Source organism: Gossypium hirsutum, chromosome D04 (assembly GCF_007990345.1).
Source record: "Gossypium hirsutum isolate 1008001.06 chromosome D04, Gossypium_hirsutum_v2.1, whole genome shotgun sequence".
In the NCBI taxonomy this organism is placed as follows: Eukaryota; Viridiplantae; Streptophyta; class Magnoliopsida; order Malvales; family Malvaceae; genus Gossypium; species Gossypium hirsutum.
The window spans coordinates 23,176,553-23,196,282 of record NC_053440.1 but is presented as its reverse complement, the minus strand read 5'-3'; the positions used below and the strand labels follow the sequence as shown (position 1 = coordinate 23,196,282).

The 19,730-nt window shown below is 33.6% G+C and overlaps 1 protein-coding gene across 1 annotated transcript; it reads right to left on the bottom strand.

Annotated features, from left to right (window-relative positions):
* Positions 1-4,546: 4,546 nt before the first annotated feature.
* Positions 4,547-18,715, bottom strand: LOC107899389 (uncharacterized protein Cbei_0202). The gene is made up of 14 exons (XM_016825089.2): positions 18,221-18,715; positions 18,082-18,144; positions 17,251-17,691; positions 16,131-16,202; positions 15,744-15,869; positions 15,421-15,633; positions 14,457-14,504; positions 9,174-9,335; positions 8,332-8,493; positions 7,908-8,001; positions 7,710-7,828; positions 7,556-7,600; positions 4,940-5,273; positions 4,547-4,844 (listed from the first exon to the last, which is right to left on the bottom strand). Exons 1-13 carry the CDS (start codon positions 18,542-18,544, stop codon positions 5,040-5,042), a joined length of 2,103 nt encoding a protein of 700 aa, XP_016680578.2. The 5' UTR covers positions 18,545-18,715; the 3' UTR covers positions 4,547-4,844; positions 4,940-5,039.
* Positions 18,716-19,730: the final 1,015 nt, after the last annotated feature.

The following is a 19,730-nucleotide window of genomic DNA, read 5'->3' as shown; positions in this document are numbered from 1 at the left end:
GCGACAAGGAATAGTAAAACTCCCTGGATCTTTAAGTTTGTTGGGTAGTTTGTTTTAGAAAATGGCCGAGCAAACTGCATTGAGCTCCACAGTCGATGAGTTGTCTAACTTCCTCTTGTTTGTTAACAGCTCCTTAAAAATTTTACATACTTTGGCATCTACAAAAGGGCTTCAACAAAAGTAAGTTAATGTAAAAAAATTTTAAGAGTTGAAGAAATTTACCATATTGTTCGTTTGTGCGGTTTCTCTTCAATGCTGCTAGATATGGAATTCGAGGTTTTATTCCCTAACCACCAATTTTTTCTCTTTCTTTCTTCCCTAAACCTCATCACTTTCCACAACAACTTCTAGCTTCGATTTCTTTTCAGGCTCGACTAACCCTTCCACGCTTCGAACAATGATTGTGTGGAGTTCCTCCCTTGGGTTAGTCTCAGTATTGTTAGGTAAGCTACCTTGTGGTCTTTTTGAAACAAATTTTGCAAGCTGTCCAATTTGATTTTCAATCCCTTAAATCGATGCTTACTAATTTCTTAAAGCTCTCAGTGTTTTGAAATCGAGTTTCTGACACTGAAATAAATTTTGCCAACATCTCTTCAAGGTTCAGTTTCTTCTTTTGCTGATAAGGTTGTTGAAAACCCAAAGGGGATTGTGACATTTAATTTCCTTGACCACCCCAAGTGGAATCTGGATGGTTCCTCCAACCTATATTATAGTTATTGTTATAAGGGTTATTTTTGAGGTTTAGAATTGTTACCCATAAAGTTAACTTGCTCATTCTCCGTGCTAGAACCGAAGGGTAAACATTTTGACCAGATTCACCTGCGTAGAAAAATTCAAACCACCAATTTTCTTATTTAGTGCTTCCACTTGGCTTAACAACATAGAAACTGCATCTAGATTAAAAACACTGGTTGATTTCATCGGTTTTGTTCTCATGACTTGCCACTGATAGTTATTCGATGTCATCTCCTCCATAAACTCATAAGCTGCCTTAAACAAGGTCTATTCCTCCTCTGAATTAAGCACGTCAACCATGAATTAATAATCCAGAAATATTAAATTAAGAATGAAGCACACATAATTGAGAACAAGATTCAACTATTTATTGCGTAAAATAGAAATCAAAAGACAGAATTCATTATAGGGTTCATCTCCCATAGGTATTTAAAAAATTAGTTCATAATCGCGAATAAAAACATCTCAAAGTCAGTATAACCACAAGAAATAAAGAAACTCGTAATAAACTTCAAAGAAATTAAACGGAGATCTTCAATCTTGATCGAAATTTACTTCAGAGTCGACTTCAATGGCGTTTTCCGATTTGTTTTCTTCAATACTCTCTGACGGCCCTCGCCTCTTCTTATATTTGGTATTTATAGGTTTTAAAATACCTGAAAAGCCTCAAAATTACGTTTTTCCACGTGCCTGGAATACAACTCGTGAAATCGAAACGGTCTGGCGCATGGTCCTGTGTCAGCCCATGTGTCTCACACGGCCGTGTGTCCAGCCCGTGTGGTAAGGGCCAACCAGTGTGGCTCTTAAAATCTGCTCCAATTGTCCGATTTTTGCTCCGTTTTCGCTTGTTTTGCTCCCAAATGCTCTCCTAAGTATAGAAACATGAATTTAAAGGATTAAGAGCATAAAATTCACCATTTTTCATTAATTAATCACCCAAAAACGCATTAAGAATGGGATTAAAATATGTTACTTTTGACACTTATCAATTTCACACATGCACGTTTGCCCGAGCTATCTAGTTTGGTTCGAACCTTGGTATTCAAAGTGACAACACTACTTTTCCTCCAATTCGAGAGTGGATTCTTCAATGGGTAGATGAATATGGTCACCAACAGAATGAACCAGCCGATATCTTGCAATCAAAAGTAGTTACGATTTGGCAAATTTGAAAACACAAAAATCAGGTAATTTTTCGAAGATACAGCCAAATCCGATCACAGTTCTGAGATGTATGAGCCATTTTATGCTCTCTTTAACGACGGCATACCAACAAGCTGACGCTTACAAACTCAAACAACTCAGTAAAACATTTGGTTGTAAGTTGGCATATTGGGATCTGTTATCCAGTTAATAGCAGATCAGGTCTATCAGCAGGGGCTATTAGGATCATAGACTGAGATCACTCATTCCCTCTTTTTGTAGGATTTTGTCTGCATACAGATTCCAAGTTGCATGATAGACTGCTTTTTTACAATAACTAATGGTTAAATTGATTTCTGCTCAAGTTACAAAGGGAATAGTGATTACAAATTGACCAAAAAAAATGGAACAAAATCTTTACTAGGAAAAATGGTGTCCGTTAGAAACTAAAACCTATTTTGGAAGGACATTAGAATCCTTCTGAAACAGATTCGGCTACAAAAACAAAGAGGATAACATCTGCTAAACTTCCACATATGGAGGGTAGCAATGCAAACATCAACAACTGGAACTATTATTCCTTAGCACTAACTATTCTCCTGCTCTTATATTGTTTTTGCTCTTTTGCCAAAAAAAATTCTATCCGAAAATATTTCGATTAAAAATATTGATTAAGAACATCTATGATCAACTATTACGAAGACATTTCTTCTTTCTTGGGCTAATTAAAAGCTCTATTTTAAAGTTTTTTTTAAGGAAAACTATTTTTGAAGTTGGTTGCATGCAAAATGACAATTATATTAACATCGAACAGGATAATTGTTTATGTTGCAGTTTATCTTCATAATAGGATAATTGTTTATGTTGCATTATTTATTTATAATATATATTTTAAAATTAGAAATTTTTAAATATAAATTTTTAGGCTTAATTTTGGTTTAATGCTATAAAAAGTTGTCGAAGATTTTTTTTTTAAATCAATAATGCCCCTGCCAACTTTTTGTCCCAATTAAACCCTGAATTGACAAATTTGACAAGTGAAACCTTTAATCCAACATTGATTATTAGACACAAATAGCTATGCTGATGTGGCCATTAACAGGCGCCATGTTAGCTAACAAATTTTGACGAGGCAATCTACATCAACACGAATGGCTAACATGGCTATTACAAAACTGTCACGTCAATAGAAATAAAAAAAATTTTAAAAATAAATCCACAGAAAACAAAGGGAGTTCCTTGTCCCTCATTGTCCGTTTATAACTCTAGTAAAAGCTGGTTCATCAAAATAGAAAATTTAGGAAGAATTCTTTTTTTTTAATTGCCTATCATCCAGATCCCTTTTAGTTTCGAAATACGAACATGGGGATTATTGAAATGTTTGTTTGATTTTGATTGAAAAGGTGTTATTCATAGAATACATTACCCCACTAGAATCCAAGAATTTCGAAATGAAAATTAATAAAATAGTTAAAATAAAAAAAGGCTTTGCAAAAACGATCTAGAAAACAATTGATACAGTTTGATCCCTCAACCCTAATTAGGAATACCCCTAGAGCCCACTTCTTCCCCATACTACAAGTGAAAGGGAAAATGTAAAGACTACCATTAAAGCAGCCCAAGCAATACTATATCCATGTGTATTATGTCCCCTATCTCTATGAATATGAAACAAATATGAAAGAATCTCTATGTATATGAAACAAATATGAAGGAATTTAAATTTTCCATTATCGTTCACTAATAATAGTGAAATTACTGGCGCAGAATAAAAAAGAAAAGGGAATGTGACACACCACCGTTGATGAATAACTTTGATAAATCCGCTTATAACAAGCTCTTATATGATTTCGAGTAAAATGGTTGTATATGTATATTTAAATTTGGACATCTTTATCCATATTCATTTTGGATTTATAAAAAAAAACAATAGAATTTATAAAAATAATTAAAATTAATTAATATAAAAAATCATAAAATTATAAAAATATAGAAAAATTAATAAAGTTAATTAAAATCATAAGAAATTATAGAAATATATAGTAATCATAATAAAAAATCAAAAATTGCATATTTTCCATATATATTCGATGAGTTAATAAAAATTAAACAACCAAAAGAGTTATTACATTCCGTCTCTTTTATGTTTATTTATTTCCTTCAAAAACATATTTGCAAGAGTGATTACCTAACAAACATGTTCTTTGATATTCCAAATCAATTAAATTTTCATATAAATATATTTAAAATTAGGATACAACATTTCCTATTGAAATATAAGAATATAGAATGTAAATATAATTTAACGGCATGTAAGTACACATACCTATATAAGAAGCTAAACAAAATTTAAAATATAGAATGAATCCTTTTAAATTGAAATAAATGATCTTTTTTTAAAAACGATTATAGTCTAATTGTAAATTTAATAATTTTTTTATAACTTTTAATGATTTTTTATGTTTTTTATAATTTCTAAATATTTTTTAAAAAGAAATTTATTTCTAATAATTTTTATAATTACAAAATAAATTTAAACAAATAGGTGTCCAAAATTCAAATGAACTTTAACAACCATTTGTTTAAATTCATTATTTATTTTTATAATAGTTTTTATTTTTTTGAATTTTTTTAAATTTTTACGAAGATAACACTACCACATCAACAATAATCTATGAACTGCATGACTTTGAATTTCCTAGTATTTCCGGTTCCATCAATGACCTCTAATTATGAAAGTAGAAAACAAAGCGTCTTTGGGTAGTTTAGCAGCTCTAGACTTCTTTTTGCTCTTCCATGGCTGTCGTTGAGGTTCGATTTAATAAGGGAAAAAAAGAAAAAAAATCCCTTGAACAGGCTCAACATCAACAAGGTGAAAAGGCACAGCTATGTCAGACTGAAACTCAAAAGGAAACCTCTCGTACACTAGGATGGATTTGTATGGAGAATCTTACCCTTTCATCTAGCTGCACATGCATAAAAATGAGTTAAGCATAAACGATACTAACCACTTTACGAACTTCAATTTTATGAAACGAAACTGGAGTTGCATTTGAAGTACCCTCGTCATCTTCCTCAATTTTGTAGAGCTTTACAATGATAATGGAGCATGTACTCATCTGAAGCCATTTCGTAATAAAATCAAATGCAATGAATCCGTTCTAGTACTTCACCATTCCAGCACTCTGAGCCTTTCCTAAAATCGACTCTATGTTCCCATGAAACAAACCAAGTTTTTGTGCCACGGAGAAACCGCTATACATGCCATCAACTGCCGCACTTACAATCCCACCAGCATAACCTGCTCCTTCACCAACTGGGTAGAGCCCTCTTAAAGACATGCTCTCGTAGGTGTCACTGTCACGTGGAATCTGAATGGGAGAGCTAGTTCTAGTCTGAAAGAAAAAACAAAATTTTAGAGAATGGCGAAGAAGACAATTAAAGTATAAGCTGAAATTCAATTGAATATTGTCCTAAAATAGCATGTCAATTACCACGTAAAAGGAGCATAAATGAACAAGAGAAATTGTTGATCAATTTTCTGAAAGCTTGGAGTGTAGAACATCCATACTTGGATTGCACATGGCAAAGTAAACTAGTGGATATAGTATTGACTTAGGTGTTGTACATCAAGCAACAGCTTAATGTACAAGCCTGACTTCGTACTAAATAGATGCTTTGAATGGAAATTCAGTGTATTTGAGCTTGTAATATTCCCACCGAAAACAATTCCATCTCTTGCTCTTTGTGTTCTTGGTTGATTTTAGATCAACATCCAACAACTAATATCAGAGCTACATTGGTCTTTAGGGACCTATAATTTTGAGTAAACATAGGAAGTGTTTTCCGAGAGAAACAAGCAGGAAAACTTTTACCAAATGCCATCAAACATTACAAACACTAGAAAACTATTGTATTTGGTTGTGAACATCAAGCCTTAGCTGCAGCTTGACTTATTGGAAGTGGTGGAGACAAAGACGATACTCTACCTTTGAAGGCCAATCCTACAACTGCTCAAATCAAGCAGCATATAGGGAAGTTTGCCAAAGAACTTAAGGCTGTTTACACAATTTATTGAAGAAAATAACTTTCTTTTCACTATCCTCTATTCTTTCTACCATTCTTTTCACGATAGATGCTCTGAATGGAAATTTAGAGTGCATTTAAAAAGCCATCTGGTAATTGATTTGTATGTAGTAATTGCTAGTAATTACACACTTATGAAATGTTTGGGTAGGCACTACAATTATTGAGTCTCACTGAATTAGATTTAATTAGAGCACCCCAATTACACTCTCCAATTTTTAGGGAGAGGGTGAGAATTGTAGTACATACCCCATGGCTTTTCAAATATGCTCATACATGAGTTAAGTTTAAAAAGGTAATTTTATACAATAATATTATTTTAATTTTAGAATATATATATTTTTTGTTTTTTAAAAATATGATTATATGTTATTTTACTAATCTTGTTTAAATAATTTGAAATATTTATTGATGAGAGATAATTTTTTATATATTTTGACCTACTAAATGATTAACTAAATTACACTGTATTAATTAAAAAATATTTATACTAAATTTAATTAAATTACATAGTATTTATAATTAATTATTTATACTTGGTCAAAGATCCATCGATGATAACAATGAGTATATATTTAATGTTAGAGAGAGAATAACTCAACATGGAATGCTACAGTAATTAGATAAAATTGCCTAAGTTGTTTATTTTTCTTGTTAATCATAATATTAACCGTATTTTTGAATACTTTTTTGAACTAACATATTATATACAATTGTTTGATTTTATATTTTTTTTATTTATTGAGAGAATTTTCGCTACATATTAATGATAATTTTTATAATAATTAATATCCTTTTAGAATTTAAAATTATGTTGTTGTATAATTACCATTTATACTACCAAACATAACATATAGAATTAAGATATAATTACACTCTATTAGTCAAACACTCTAGAAAATTAGAATTTTAAGTGATTTCAAGAGAGTGTAATTATTACTCTAGTAATTACACTTTCATCTAATTACTCTATGATGTCCAAAGATACACTTAGTGTGTCAGCTTACAAGCTTTCCTACTAAGAACTCTTCTCCCTCTATGTTATCTTTAAATTTTTTTCTGTTCTTTGCTTGATTTAAGATTTTTTTTTTTTTTAATCCACTAAAGATATGTGAACTGCTTGAAGAAAACTTATCGGAATCAACAACATTACATTCACTAACTGTTCTGGTTGTATGCACTCTAGCGTGTGTGGATTTTTTTCCTTTTTGGTTTGGTTGGGGGGGGGGGGGAGGGGGTTGAAAATGTTATGGAATGATATAGTGAACAAGGTTTAATTTAATGAACATGTTGCAAAGAGCCAGAAAACATGGTATTGGACTGGCCAGATGGGGAGAAAATTCATATAGAAAACGCCAACCAGTTTGAGATTACTGGCATAAATTTGCATGAAGAGACCATTATTCATTTATAAAATATATCATAGACAAAATAAAAAATGAGCTTAGGAAGTATGAGAAGCAAAATCCAATCTAATAACAAATGCACTAAAAAAAATACTAAATATAAAAAGAGAAGTATAGTTTCATTATCAAAATTAAAATGAAAAAAAGAAAAGGAGGAAAGGAATGTGTAGTAAAAAATTGGTTACCTCAACTCCGTGAAGAAGAGCCTCCTTCGAGATAAATCCAGGCAGCTGAAAGTTCCATAGGTTGGTGAAAAAGAAAGCTTCTTAAGTTTAGCTTGGATATTAGTAAAAAGAATTGAAGTTGCAAGGTGATTCTTATTAGGGAAATATAAAAGACCTCTTTATCGAACATTGCAATAGAATAGCGTAAAGCATCTGTCATATAAATTGGGAACAATTCATGGAGACTTGCTGCCTTCACTCCTAGGCGGTAGCTTGATGACGGCATAGATGTTACTGATAAAATAAGGTAAGTCTTAGCTAGGTGAAAAGTAAAAGCAAAAGGCATGCTGGAACTGATAAAGAAAAATGTTACCTGATACTTTATTATCCATAAAACCAGAAACAGTCTGCACAGGCACCACAAAATTTCCCCCACCCATTATGGCTGCTCTTCGCTCAAATTCCCTCTAAATTATGAAATAATAAAATGGATTTAAAGTGTTTTAGTAAAACCTAAATATTTGTATGGCATAATCTAACTGCAAGCAGGTGAAAGGTAACTCAACAAAGACTATGAAGTTATTGTACTCTATAATTCATGGAAGAATAAAATTCCCCATAGGGGTGTAAGAAGATTCTGATATAAATACACTGCTCTTAACCCCTTTAAGTCTACTGGCCAAAGAAAAAACCATTTTAAGTCTAGCAGAAAATTATACCTATGCGGAAGTCACTTTGGTAAGTCCTACAGTACCTTGATTCCCTTCGAATAAAAAAGATGAGAACAGAAAGGCTACCTGAAATTCAACCCCAGCAAGGGGTCCGTGGAAATTCAATGCATCAAAATCCTTTGTTGAAACAGTCACAACAAGGGCAGCATTTGCCCACCTAGATGCACGGCGAGAAAATGACATCCCATTGATACAGATCTCTGATGGGCTTGTACTAGTGAGAACAACCTGCAACTCCAAATATAAGTGATACCAACTGCAGATTCTCCAGAGATGTTTCTAATATTTATGATGACATCCCAACTCTTCCTGCCTATATGTGAAACTTATCTAATTAGATTATGCTGATACTACCAACATGAATTTAACTGATTTGTCTAGACACTCTAAAGGAAAAAGTTAATCAGAAAGTTCAAATGTTCTTATTTGTACAAATGAGCATCAAGAATTTTTAAGTAATCATAGGACTAAAGATGCAACACAAGATGGATGCTTTAAAAGAAATACTGCATTTTGTTTAACCAAAGCCAATTGTCTATTAAACAGTAGACATTCTGGTGAAAGTATATTATACAATTTCATGAATTCCTTCTGATAAATTAGCTACAGCTTGTATGACATTCTTGTAACTTTTATCCATCAACTTATTTTAAACTTAACACATGTTAACGTAGTCATGTGTAGGAAGTATTGTTAGATTTTGGGTATATACATATATATGTGCAAATTACAAAAAAAGGAATGGCATCAATTATGTTTTTCGCAAATAGAGACATTCATTAGTTAAGGAGGAAAAATTGTACGGTAGTGGTTGCCAGGTAAGATAAGAAGCAAATTATCATCACTAATAGTGTTAAAAATAATCAAAATGTACATTGCAAATTGGATAAACAAAATGAAAAACATACCTGCCCACCAGGGCACATGCAGAAAGAATAACAACTATGATTTGTAGATTCCGACTTGAGTGGTGAATTCTTGTCCTTGTCATTAACATACTGTACAACCTTATAATCTGCAACTGGTACCTTCCCACGTCCACTGCAAACTTCATTGGCCAATGCAGAATACTGTCCACATGAACAGTTAGGATTTTAGAAATATAGCAACAATTTTATAAGCAAGAGTCTTCCCATTGTTACAGAGTGTTATTTTATGTTTATTCATATCTGCATTCTTTCTTCATAAACTTTATTAATAAACTATCAAATGGTTTGTTTGCAATGAAAAACTAAATTTCACTCGTCTATTCCGATTCATAACAAAAGTCATATATTAAAGGACAACTGCCTCAACAAATCATCAAGATTACCTAAAATCTGAGGTAAAATGAAGCCGTATGATAATTTGATGCATGATTGAAGCAGTAACATTGGGAAAATAAGCTTTAAATTTGAACCTCAAAATCTCTACAATGGTATGAATTTTTTAAGCTTATGTTGAAATTTAATATTTCTTAGAAAAATGGAGCACATGTTAAAGGACGAAGCATGATATGAAGAAAGAAAATAGAGAAACAGAAAGGAGTGAAAGAACCTAGCAGTTCCACTTCACTCAAAATACTACCCTTCAAGGGGTACAATGTTGATTTTCACCATTTTCAAAGTTCAGATATGTAAGAAATGATTTATGAGATTCCTAAAACTTGCAATATGTTACAGACTGTAATTTGAAGAGATAATAGCTGCAGACATGATTGTAGGGATATATTAGCAGATTCTTAGGAATCAAATAGATTAATATTATTTTATTATTTCCTTGTACAGATTTCTCATCTATGTATATATACTCTTGTAAATCAGTAGTAAAATACTTCATTCACAATAACATGCATCATGTTGGAGAAATTCTTTTACAACCAAGCTAGACTATGGACCAAAAAAATTTATCTTAAATATAATGAATACCATTCACCAGATTAAGAAGGAAAAGTAAAACGGCATGCATCTAAAAAACTACATTATTGAGAATGAAAATGACCACCACCATTTCATTCTCTTCTCAGACCCAACAGTGTGACAACAAACCTTAGATAATGATAAAGATTGAAGTACCTGTTGACAGCTTATCTCAGCTAATCTCATTACTGATTTTTAGGATTAGATTAGCTTAAAATTAGGATTATTGATTTAATGTATTGATTATGTTTCCTTAGTTAGGCCTACTCTTTTAGTATGAATAGCCATGTATATTTTTCTGTTGGAATATACAAAGAGGGTATCAAGAACTTGAGAATCCAGATTTAGGGAGCCTACTTTTTTTAAAATTCCCAAACCCTAGAAAATTGAATTTGGTACTCTCCATTTTTGGCATATTTTTTTTCTCACCGCCCCCTTCAATACGGTCACAGTCTCATCTTCGGCGAAAACTCAAAATCCGGTGACCAAACTCCCTACGCGTGGCTCTCACGCGCCACCCACAGCTTCGGCGTACTTGCTCACACGCCGGCGCGTGCAGCTCACATCCATCAAGTTTGATTCTCTGACCACCATCATTCGCTTTGTTGGTGTTCTCCTGTCTTCCTTACTGTTATTGGCTCTTGTGGTGCATTTTGTTTTTGAGAAAAAAAATGACAGAATTAAAAAAAAATTATTATTTATGATAACCCCTCGAATCCAACATCCAATTTTGTGAAGTCAAGTAATGTTTTTAATACTTATATTAATACTGACTCATAGATTATTGATTCTAGTGCGAATAGACACATGGTAGGTTCCTCTAAAAGTTCTTTAAACTACTTCCCAAGTCAAAAAAAAGAAAGTGTCAGGATAACCGATGGGTCTTTACTCCTATAACTGGATCAAGTTCTATCAACTGTACACCCAATATTAAACTATCCTCTATGCTACATGTTCCACATTTTTCGGTTAACCTTTTATCTGTTAGTGCCATCACAAATACCTTAAACTGTAAAATTGAGTTTTTTCCTAATCATTGTGTATTCCAGGACCTTCAAACAGGGAAGAAGATTGACAGTGATAGATTGCATTATGGCTTATATATGTTAGAGAGTAGTAGTGAATCTGTTCAAGCCTGTTTTGGAAGTAATAAGGTTATCAACCAAGAAACAATGCAATGGCATAAGCGGTTAGGACACCTATCATTTTTTGTTATAAAAAAGTTATATCCCGAATTATTTTCAAAGACTCGATTCGATTCATTGTTTTGTGAAGCTTGTGAGTTTGCTAAACACACTAAAAATTCTTATCCTTTGAGAAATAATAGAAGTAATATTCATTTTATGACTATTCATTTTGATGTTTAGGGACCAACTCGACATACGTCATTATCTGGTAATTGGTGGTTTGTTACTTTTATTGATTGTTGCACTAGGATGACTTGGGTGTATTTGCTAAAATTGAAAAATGATGTGTTTAAATGGTTCCAATCTTTTCATAAAATAGTGTGTACTCAATTTTACGCTAAGATACAGTTTTTTAGAACTAACAATGGTACAGAGTACAATTTTTATACCTATTCGGAGTCTTATGGGATAATTTATCAAACTTGTTCCAATACTAGTTCACATAATAGGGTTGCTGAAAGGAAAAACAGGCATTTGCTAGAAATCGTCAAATCTCTTATGTTTTCCATGAATCTTCCAAAACCATTCTGGGGATGCAATTCTTGTAGCCACCCACCTTATTGATAGAATGCTACTCAGAACCCTTAATTTCAAGTCCCTTGGAAACTTTACAAGGTAAAAATATTGTTCCTCCTAGGATATTTGGATGTGTTTGTTATGCCCATGATCGGAAAGCAAACAAATTAGATCCACGAGCCCTTAAATGCGTGTTCATTGGGTACTCTCCAACATAGAAAGGTTATAAGTGTTATCATCCTCCTTCACGAAGAACTTTCGTTAGTATAGATGTTACATTCAGAGAAACTGAGCCCTATTATGGTACGACTCAATTACCTCTTCAAGGGAAGAACAATGGGAGAAGAAGTGATACCCGGCTCAATAACTATTGAAAACCTTATTCCAGAAAGCACCATTGTTCAAGGGGAAGTTACTGCTCAAGGGGAGACTACTGTTCAAAAGGAGATTGTTGGGCGTTTGGCCAAACCAGATTTAAATAACTATTCAAGAAGGCTTAAAATAGAAGAAGTCATCATGCAACCTACTATGAGCCAAGAATCTTCCTCTTCTGGTGAGTTACTCAAATCTTCTTCTAGTGAGTTACCTCTTAATGATTTAGATAAACCTATTGCCCAAAAAAAAAATGTGTTAGATCCTGTACTAGACACCCTATGTGGAAGTCTATCTCTTATGACTCATTGTCCCCTACCTATAAAGCCTTTACCTTGTCTTCTGTGTCTATTCCACAGGATTGGCGTGAAACATTTGAAGATCCCAAGTGGAAAGAAGCCATGGTTGAAGAAATGAAGGCACTAGCAAAGAATGAGATTTGGGAGCTAGTAAGTCTTCTAGTAGACAAGAATTTGGTAGGATGCAAATGGGTGTTTACTATTACACAAGTCTGATGATTCGATTGAAAGGTACAAAGCCAGATTGATTGCTAAAGATTTAACTCAAACTTATGGAGTAGACTATCAAGAGACGTTTGCCCCTATTGCCAAAATGAATACCATCAGAATTTTATTATCTTGTGCAACCAACCTTGACTAGAGCCTACAATAATTTGATGTGAAGAATGCATTCCTACGTGGAGACTTAGAAGAGGAAGTATATATGGAGATTCCTCCTGGATTTGATGATGCAAAACCACAAGGAAAAGTATGCATATTGAAGAAAGCCTTGTATGGATTGAAACTATCTCCCAGAGCATGGTTTGACAGATTCCGCAAAGTTATGATCACTTTTGATTATCAACAAAACAATGCTGATCATACCATTTTCATGAAACATCACAAGGGTAAAATCACTCTTCTTATTGTATATATTGATGACGTAGTGATGATAAGAGACGATAAGGAAGAAATGGCTCGACTGAAACAATGCTGATCATACCATTTTCATGAAACATCACAAGGGTAAAATCACTCTTCTTATTGTATATACTGATGACGTAGTGATGACAGGAGACAATAAGGAAGAAATGGCTAGACTGAAACAATGTTTGGCTTGAGAATTTGAAATAAATGATCTAGGGAAGTTACAATATTTCCTAGAAATTGAAGTTGCCAGATCAAATAAAATACATCCTAGACCTCTTGATTGAGACATGCATGATGGGATGCAAACCCGCAGAATCAATTATAGAAAGCAAGCATAAGTTGCAAGTTGGAATGGGAGAGTCAGTGAATAAAGAAAGATATCAAAGACCGGTTGGTAGACTAATTTATCTCTCACACACCAGACCTGACGTAGCATATGCAGTCAGTTTGGTAAATCAAATTATGCATGATCCTTGACAGTCTCATATGCAGGCTGTATTTCGCATTCTACGCTACCTAAAGTCTGCCCTAGGAAAAGGTCTCCTATTTTCTAAACATGATCATCTCCAGATAAAAGCTTTTACAGATGCAGATTGGGTTGGATCTCTGGATGATAGGAGGTCTACATCTGGATATTGCACACTTGTGGGAGGAAAGTTAGTCACTTGGAGAAGCAAAAAGCAAAGTGTGGTTGCTCGGTCAAGTGTTGAGGCAGAATATAGAACCATGGCTCAAGGTGGTTGTGAGCTATTGTGGTTATTAAAAGTTATGGAGGAATTAAAAGTTGTCGAATAAAAGAAAATTATCCTTATTTTGCGACAAGGCTGCCATCGGTATAGCCCAAAACCCAGTACAACATGATCATTCAAAGCACATAGAAATTGATCAGCACTTCATCACAAAAAAGTTGACTGTCGGCATCTTGGGCTTAAGTAATGTAGCCTCTGACAAGCAATTAGCTGATGTGTTCACTAAAAGACTTAACAACAAAAGCTATCATAATTTGGTTTGCAAATTGGACATGTGTGACATCTATGCACCAATTTAAGGGGAGTGTTGACAGCTTATCTCAGCTAATCTCATTACTGATTTGTAGGGATTAGATTAGCTTAAAATTCGGATTATTAATTTAATGTATTTAGTATAAATAGCCATGTAAATTTTTCTGTTGGAATATAATTAGAATGCAACTGACAAGAGATAGTAAGCTATAAGCATAGACAATTCAGAAACCTCAACTTTTATTAAATAATTTGCAGAAAACAATTAGAAAGAAATATGTAAAAAACCTGTATGTTGTTGATTAGTTCCTGAGGATGCTCTACCCGCAAACCAACCTGTTCCAAGAAAGTTACCCAGACAATCAATAACAAGAACTCAAACTCAGGCATTTTTACCAAGTTTTACTCATTTCTGAATGGTAATGCTAAGAGCACAAAAGCAGACCCCAGAAATTATACAAATAGAATCTCGCTCTCAATATCACTGTGAAATGACAACAAAAATTATGCAATTTCCACTAGACATTGGTGCCAATTGCTTACTCACAATCAGAACTTGGAAGAAAAGAAAAAAGAAAAAGCAACTGAGGGTTGGAAAGAGAGAAATAAACAGCCAACAATTCTCCAAAACTGTTAAAAGACTGTTTTAGACATGTGTTATGTTTCTTTATGTCTGTGTTTACATACCTGAGAATATCTTTAAGCAATTGAGGTTGGAAGAGAGAAATAAACAGCAAACTCTTCCAAAACTCTTAAAAAGAACCGTGTTTCAGACATGCTTCAGGCATCTCAATGTCTGTGTTTACCTACGTGAGAATATATTTAGATTTTTTTTTTTTTTTAATTTGCTTGAACATGCTGCACTTAATTAGGAAATAATTTGGAGAAGTAAAAGAAAAAAAAATAGTTCTATAGTATAACTTGATAAGTAAAAGAAGAGAAATGGTAGTGGGAAAAGAATGGTCCATCAAAACACCCTACTTTAAGACAAAACAAGCTACCCTTTGAATTCAAACTTCCCATATCTTGATATAACAAACACATCTTTTTAGCCACTGCAAGTTCAACAGATTTCAATTATCAAAATGACGCTCACAGCAGTAGATGTGATGCTTTAGGATCACATTAACTGTAAGCAATGTTTGTTGAAGCTCAGGAGCATAAGTACGTTACAAGTGGAAACACAGGGAAATGAATGTTCAGGCAATGATATACTAACAAAGCAAAGTTGAAAAATTAATGAAGTACTCACAGCAAAATCTTTTGGAATCAAATCCACGTTATGAGAAAGAAGCATTTGATATATGTCACGTGCAGAATGTCCAACAGCAAGAATAACCGCATCAAATCCCAACTTCTTGCAATCTGACTTCAATTTATTTGTTGAATCAGAGACTTCCACACCCACTACATGTCCATTCTGTATGAGCAGATCATCTACCCTCATTCCAAACCTGATATCCACCTAAGGCATAAGAAAAAGAGCAAAATTAGAATCAAATCTACATTAAGAAAGCGGAATTTATCCGATATATACTATAATTTCAAAAGAAGAGAAGCAACAACGAGACTCACACCCAATGATTGAAGATGTTGGCGGAAGTTACGGAGTAAAGGAACTAGCCTATCTGTTCCCAAATGAGGCTTTCCATCAACCAATATACTTTTTGGAGCACCAAAGTGAACCAAAGTGTTCATGATCTGAGATAAAACTATTTGTCAGTCAATCTATTCTGTGACTAATGCACGATGCAATGTGAAGGAGAAAAAAATCATATTAGCAAATACGGACAGCATGCAAATGAAAATTGAATATCATCCAGGAGTAGGAGAAAAAAACTGTACTAAAAAATAAAAACAGAGACATTTAAGAATACAAATTTGGAGACAACTTTTTAAAAGAAAAATAAAAGATGAGGAAGGGGGCAATTAAAACGAGATATCTATAGGAATAGCTCTAACCGTCAAAACACAGTCACCGTTTCGTCCAATTCTGGTTACCAGTTTTCCGTCACTCCATGTACCTGCACCACCCTGCCATTCATAAGTCCTTAACATGACTTGAAAGTGAAACATGAAGAAAAACATAAAATCTCAAAGCCAGCAGAGAACAAACTGAAGTTGGTATAAACAAAAACAGATATAAAACTCAGTATGATCATTTCTCAGCTCAAAGCTCTAACATGTACATGCACTTTCTGAAAAAGGGAGGTAGCTCAAGATATGTGCTCTTCTATAATCCATGCAAGTTTCACAGGCAACAGTAAAAGACTAGGATGCCCAACCAACCAAGCCATTCTTTGCCAATTGCTTCTTAAATTCTTTATGAACATGTAATTTTAGAGTCATATGCTATATATCTAGATAACCTAAAACGCATAACAATGACCAAAATGCATTTATGAGCAGGGCCCTGGATCAGAAATGAGAACAAATCCTCTAGTTGACAAAAAAGCATGTAAAACATGGTTTTATGACCTCAGTCCAAGTAGTAAAGCCTACAATAGCTATCAAAGTAAAATATCAGATTTATTCACTAAGCACCTAGGATCAACTTTTCTTTCCAATGTGTAACTATGTATTATAGAAGATGAAAATCAAACACAGGGCAACTAGAATAAAGAGTGACAAATTAAAAGCTTGAGCTTTAAAATATTGTTTGTACTAAGATAACAACTTCATATTGTGAACGAGATCTATATCACACCTTGACATAGTTACTTCACTCTGTTGCCTAGCTGAACAGGCACTAGAACCCTAAAGCCTTAAATGCAAATAATATATCTCCTACTCCCTTGCCCAAGAAATTTCTCAAACTGAATAAAAAAAAAGAATATATATATATTTCCTGAGCAGATTCACCAATTTAGATCTAACTAAGATAGTTAGCTATATTTATATTAATAAGAATGCTCATACAGTCGCATAACATTCAATTATAAATAACCATCTCTTGGATCAAAGAGCCTAAATTAAGAGCCAGCCATAATCTAAGCAGCAGAATGTGCAGAATGAGAGAATGATATCAGCAGTTACAATGCAAAAAATAATAGCAGAAATACCAAGTGAAACGAGATATAACCTCCCCAAAACAAAAATTGCTTTCTGATTCTAAAATTCGGCGAACCACTAAGGCGCCAATGTCACGCCCCCTCCTCTCAACTGCTTGACCTCTTTCAATCAAAGTAACATCTGCACCAAATTCTGCAAGAACCAAACAAGCAAACAAGCCAGATGGACCACTACCCACAATAGCAATTCTGGGTTTTCTCACCATGGAACACTTGTGTGATTCACCGGAGTCAATGTTATGCCCTTGTTCTCTTGACAATGCACCATTGCTATCTTTAAAATCACGTATTATACTGGTCAAATCACGACTAATTCTTTCACAAGGCATATGTTCTATAAGCCCAACTTTTGGCTCCAACCGGGAAATGAAGTCCCATGTACGAGGTTCTAGGCTCAGCAGCTTACTGACATCCATATCCACTGTATAAACAAACTTGGCCTCCTTCAGTATCTGAAAACCATCAACAAATCAAGACAATCAAATGGATACACAACGTTTCTTGTTGTTAATGTTCTTCCACTTCCAATAATAACCAGCTAAAGCTAAATTGTAATCAATGATAAAGGGTAAAATGCAACATTCGAGAGAGATGAACATAGGTTCCAACATGCATAAATTTTCAAAATTTTTCAGTCAGAGGAATCAATTAATCTATACAAGTTAACCTGTACCAATTACTCTATACAAACTAAAATAATTCATTTCTAACGCAAAAGAAAAAAGTTCACATATTTATTTCTATTTGCCTCAAAAATATTATTTTCCACATTTGTATTTATTATTTAAAGGTGCTTTTTCTTTCAGAATATTAATTTTAAAAGTAATAAATAAATTGTTCACCTTTCTTGCATCAAAAGATTTCCGAACCACTGAGAAAGCTTCTTCTGGCAACAAGGAAGCAACCTGAAATAAACCAAATTCAGAAAATAAAAGAGAGGAGATATTTCTATAAAAAAAGGTTAAAGAGAAGAGAAAATACTGGAAACTCGAGGACTATAGCGATTTCTTGGAGCAAGCCAACATGGATATGGAGAAAGTCTTTTCCGGGGTCGTTTTTGACCGAAACGGCAAGCTTGGAGAGCCTCCAGATTCCTTGGAACTTGTCGGTGACGGAGGATAGGGCTTCCTTCTGCTTCAGTTTCAGTTTCTTCTTCTCAGAAGGGTATCTCTGCTTGCCGGTTCTCTTGGCACAGAAGATTGGGACTGTTTGGCGACGAAGATGGAGGAGGCCGGGAGTGGAATTGGAGTAAGGATGGTGGAAAGGGAAGAGAAGCTTTGAAGGACATTGAAGCAGAGACGACATGGGGAAAGCAACTATTCCAAGTGCCACCTTCAGCTTGGGGATAAGGAACTTTTATTAGATATCTTTCTACGAAATGATTAACCGGTTCGAACTTGTTATTTCTTTTTAGGCATAATTCAAATATTATCCTTAATCTTATACCATCTCGTTTTAAGGGTAATACTTCTTAGTTGTTCACTCATTGTTGGATTTGTTTCTTTGCACATATTAAGTTCATAGCTAAATTTCATGCATCTATTTCAGGATGATGTCAAGATTTCTCGACTTCGCAATGTTTGTACCTTTTTGTTCTTAGTAAATTTGACATGTATGTAAACACTCTTCGTCCAACCCAAATGTCAGGTCTGAAGTATGGGATGTCACATATGTTGGCGAAGCAACTATTAACAAAAATTCACAATAATATCATTATTTCACATCATCATTCATACAATTAATAGCAATAAAACACAAAACATAAACAACATGCTTTCCTGGGTTTAATACGAACATACAAATGTTTAATTCAACCTGAGATCAAATAGAAATCTTTTTGTAACATTTTAAAATTTCAGCTCAAATGCATTTTTAATAAATCATTCAAATATTCAATTATATCCTAAACACCTACATATAATAATACACAGATAAATTCAAGCCTTAATCGAGCTTACAAAAGCTCTTTTGTAGACTCGAGCATGAAATGTGACCAAATTATAAAATTTTTAAAATTTTCAGATCAGGTATCGATACCCTCACCTAGTACCGATACAAAATTCAGCTTCGATGTTTCAGAAAAGTTAACATTAAATCAAAGTATCAATACCAGTAGTAAATTATCGATACCTTCTTCATGGTATCGGTACCTTACCTTTGTATTGATACCATTTTGAGATTCTATTGTTTTGAAATCAAGAAATTTGTTAAAGTATTGATACTCCTATCAAGGTATTGATACTTCCTGTTAAGTTTGCAAAAATCTTCCTTTTGGTACCTATTTCACGCCAACAACAACAATTTATATAATTGATACATAATGCACGCTTATACCTTGTAACACTGTTACCCGACCCAAATGTCGAATCTAGGTATGGAGTGTCTCAACTGAATCGGATTGGTCCTAACCACTAATTTAAAACTTAACGATTTTAAAATTGGACTGTATTACTTTTAATATTGGTTCTTACAACAAAAACCTTAAATTAAA